Raw genomic sequence first — 3,416 nt, 5'->3', positions numbered from 1 at the left:
AAAGATGGCCTAGTCGGCCATCACTGGAAAGAGAGGCCCATTGGACTTGCAAACTTTATATGCCCCAATACAGGAGAATGCCAGGGCCAAAAGAATGGGAATGGGTGGGTAGGGAAGTGGGGGGGGGGTATGGGGCACTTTTGGGATAGCCTTGGAAATGTAATTGAGGAAAATACGTAATAAAAAAATATTAAAAATTAAAAAAAAAGGTCTGATAGAACTCTACACTAAACCCATCTGGTCCTGGGCTTTTTTTGGTTGGGAGACTATTAATGACTGCTTCTATTTCTTTAGGCGAAATGGGACTGTTTAGATTGGTACTCTGATCCTGATTTAACTTTTGTATCTGGTATCTGTCTAGGAAGTTGTCCATTTCATCCAGGTTTTCCAGCCTTTTGTAGTAGGATCTGATGATGTTTTAGATTTCGTCAGGTTCTGTTGTTATGTCTCCTTTTTCTTTTCTGATTTTGTTAATTAGAATACTGTCTCTGCAACCTCTATTAGTCTGTCTAAGGGTTTATCTATCTTGTTGATTTTCTCAAAGAAGCAGCTCCTGGTTTGATTGATTCTTTGACTAGTTCTTTTTGTTTCTACTTGGTTGATTTCAGCCCTAAGCTTGATTATTTCCTGCTGTCTACTCCTCTTGGGTGTGTTTACTTCCTTTCATTCTAGAGCTTCTAGGTGTGCTGTCAGGCTGCTAGTGTGAGTTCTTTCTAGTTTCTTTCTCGGAGGCACTCAGGGCTATGAATTTTCCTCTGAGGAATGCTTTCATTGTTTCCCATAAGTTTGGGTATGTTGTGGCTTCATTTTCATTAAACTCTGAAAAGTCTTTAATTTCTTTCTTATTTCTTCCTTGACCAAGGTATCATTAAGTAGAGTGTTGTTCAGTTTCCACGTGAATGTTTGCTCTCTATTATTTATGATGTTATTGAAGTTCAGCCTTATTCTGTGGTGATCTGATAGGATGCATGGGACAATTTCAATATTTTTGTATCAGTGGAGGCCTGTTTTGTGATCAGTTATATGGTCAATTTTGGAGGAGGTACCATGAGGTGCTAAGAAGAAGATATATCCTTTTGTTTTAGGATAAAATATTCTGTAGATATCTGTTAAATCCATTTGTTTCATAACTCCTGTTAGTTTCATTGTGTCTCTGTTTAGTTTCTGTTTCTTGCATCTGTCCATTGATGAGAGTGGGGTGTTGAAGTCTCCTACTATTATTGTGTGAGGTGCAATGTGTGCTTTGACCTTTACTGAAGTCTTTAATGAATGTGGTTGCCCTTGCATTTGGAGCATAGATATTCAGAATTAAGAGTTCCTCTTGGAAGATTTTACCTTTGATGAGTATGAATTGCCCTTCCTTGTCTTTTTTGATAACTTTGGGTTGGAAAAAATATGCAACACTTCATGAATTTGCATGTCATCCTTGCACAGGGGCCATACTAATCTCTGTATCATTCCAATTTTATATATGTGCCTCCTAAGCAAGAACGGGATATAAACTTCTGATCGTCATACCTGCACCATTGAATCCAACAGTACCAATACTTCCCTTCACAAACATCATTTAGGGTGGCTGCATAATTTTATATTCCTTTCAGTGTCGTGTTGGAAATTCATCATTTTCATCTCTTTTGTTCTCTCTGCGTTTATTAGTGCTTTGATCACAAAAACAGATGGGTGTGAGATAGAAATGCTTGCATAAGGTAAACTTCTAGTTGACTAAGAAAAAGTATGTCATTCTCTAGTGCTGGAGCCTGTAGCTCTATGGTGTGATGGCATGGATCTGAGGTTGTGTGCCCTTTGTGCAGGAGACAGCCTAAAGCATTCACCCTCATGCTTCCCACAGAGTCTTGCTCTACTCATGGCAGTTGGAAGCTCTTGGGCTTATACCAGTTTGATGCAAGGGAAAATCCAGGAGAAACAAGTCAGTTTTTCTCTCCATGAAAGACACACCTAGGCCCCAAGTAACTAAATTGTAGTTTGTTTTAAAATTCCAGTGGAAAAAGGTATTTGAACTTTAGCATTAATCCAACAGAATCAGGAAGTTTAAACTAGTATCCTGTCACAAAATCCAAAGGATCTAATTGTTTCACATTACCCATCGGTTTCTCTGTTCTTCAATGTGGAAAATCAACAGTTAAAGGCTTCAAGTTCTTTGTTGGTAGAGCTGTATGAATTTGATTACTTTTGGGCTAAGTTCTTAGTAAAGAAAATAAGTGAAAAATGAAATAAGTCTGTACCTAAATGTGCTTTGTGAATTGCTTGGAGTTACTGTTATTGATACTACAGGTCTTGCTCAGCTGTTGTCGGTGTCTTAGAATATTGTGTATAGACAAGTCTGACTTAGATGTGAGTCATAGTTGTTTTGTGTAAGTGCAGAGATTTGTGTTCATGTGAGACTGTGTGAAGAAAGTGTGCATCTTAAAAGATAAAACAAAAGCATCTTGAATATATGTCAAGTCCCTATAGTAAAAATTCTTCTTTTCCTTTTAGGTCAAAGTAGATAATGATTTTAACTATGAATTTTACAACAGCAGTTGGTCTTACATAAAGCACACATCCACAGAGCAAAAATCATTTTATTCATGGACGAGCTTATTTTCCCACTCATCAAATGTAGATGGTTATGGTTCAGCAAAAGAGGAAATCGACACGAAAACGGTTAGTATGAAACATTAGTTATTTTTTTATTTTTAGCTGGTTTTCAGTGTTATTATCATTTGTTATTATCATCAAAAGTACTTGGTGTTTGATTTACATTAAGGCAAAAATAACTTCTTTAAGGGAATTAATTCTCTAATCATACATTTTTTTGTTATTTTTGACAATATTTTTTCTCATTAAAGTATTTGCTTCTATCATCATCATCATCATCATCATCATCATAATCATCATCATCATCATTTGAGACAGGTCTTATGTAGTTCCAGTCCCAGTCCAGTCAGGCCTTCAGTTTGTTATACAGCTGAGGCTAGCTTTGAACTACTGATCACCTTCCAAATGCTGTGATTATAGTTGTGTATCATAATGTCTGACTTGTTTCATTCTTTTCCTTCCTTCCTCCCTCCCTCCCTTCCTTCCTTCCTCCCTCCCTCCCTCCCTCCCTCTCCCTCCCTCCATTTCTCACTCCTTCCCTTCCTCCCTTTCTTCCTCCCTTTTCCCTTCCTATTTTATTCTCTTTTTCACTCTCTCCCTCCCTTTCTCCCTCTTCCCTCCTTCCTTCCTCCCTCCCTCTCCCCCTCCCTCCCTCCATTTCTCACTCCTTCCCTTCCTCCCTTTCTTCCTCCTTTTTCCCTTCCTATTTTATTCTCTCTCTTTCTCTCTCTCCCTCCCTTCCTCCCCCTTCCTTCCTTCCTTCCTTCCTTCCTTCCTTCCTTCCTTCCTTCCTTCCTTCCTTCCTCTTTCTTTCTTTC

At 38.3% G+C, this 3,416-nt stretch overlaps 1 protein-coding gene and 1 pseudogene across 1 annotated transcript in view; one reads left to right on the top strand and one right to left on the bottom strand.

Moving 5' to 3' along the window:
- C7 (complement C7) overlaps nucleotides 1–3,416 on the top strand; it is a 70,329-nt gene that overhangs the window by 26,013 nt on the left and 40,900 nt on the right. The window contains exon 7 of the mRNA XM_021184151.2: nucleotides 2,497–2,664. Coding sequence (XP_021039810.1) covers nucleotides 2,497–2,664 — 168 coding nt within the window. The remainder of the gene's footprint in view (nucleotides 1–2,496; nucleotides 2,665–3,416) is intronic.
- On the bottom strand, nucleotides 1,390–1,487 carry LOC115029534 (annotated as a pseudogene).

Source organism: Mus caroli, chromosome 15, assembly GCF_900094665.2.
Source record: "Mus caroli chromosome 15, CAROLI_EIJ_v1.1, whole genome shotgun sequence".
In the NCBI taxonomy this organism is placed as follows: domain Eukaryota; kingdom Metazoa; phylum Chordata; class Mammalia; order Rodentia; family Muridae; genus Mus; species Mus caroli.
Note: the sequence above shows the minus strand (reverse complement) of the source record. Positions and strands in the feature narration are given on the sequence as shown.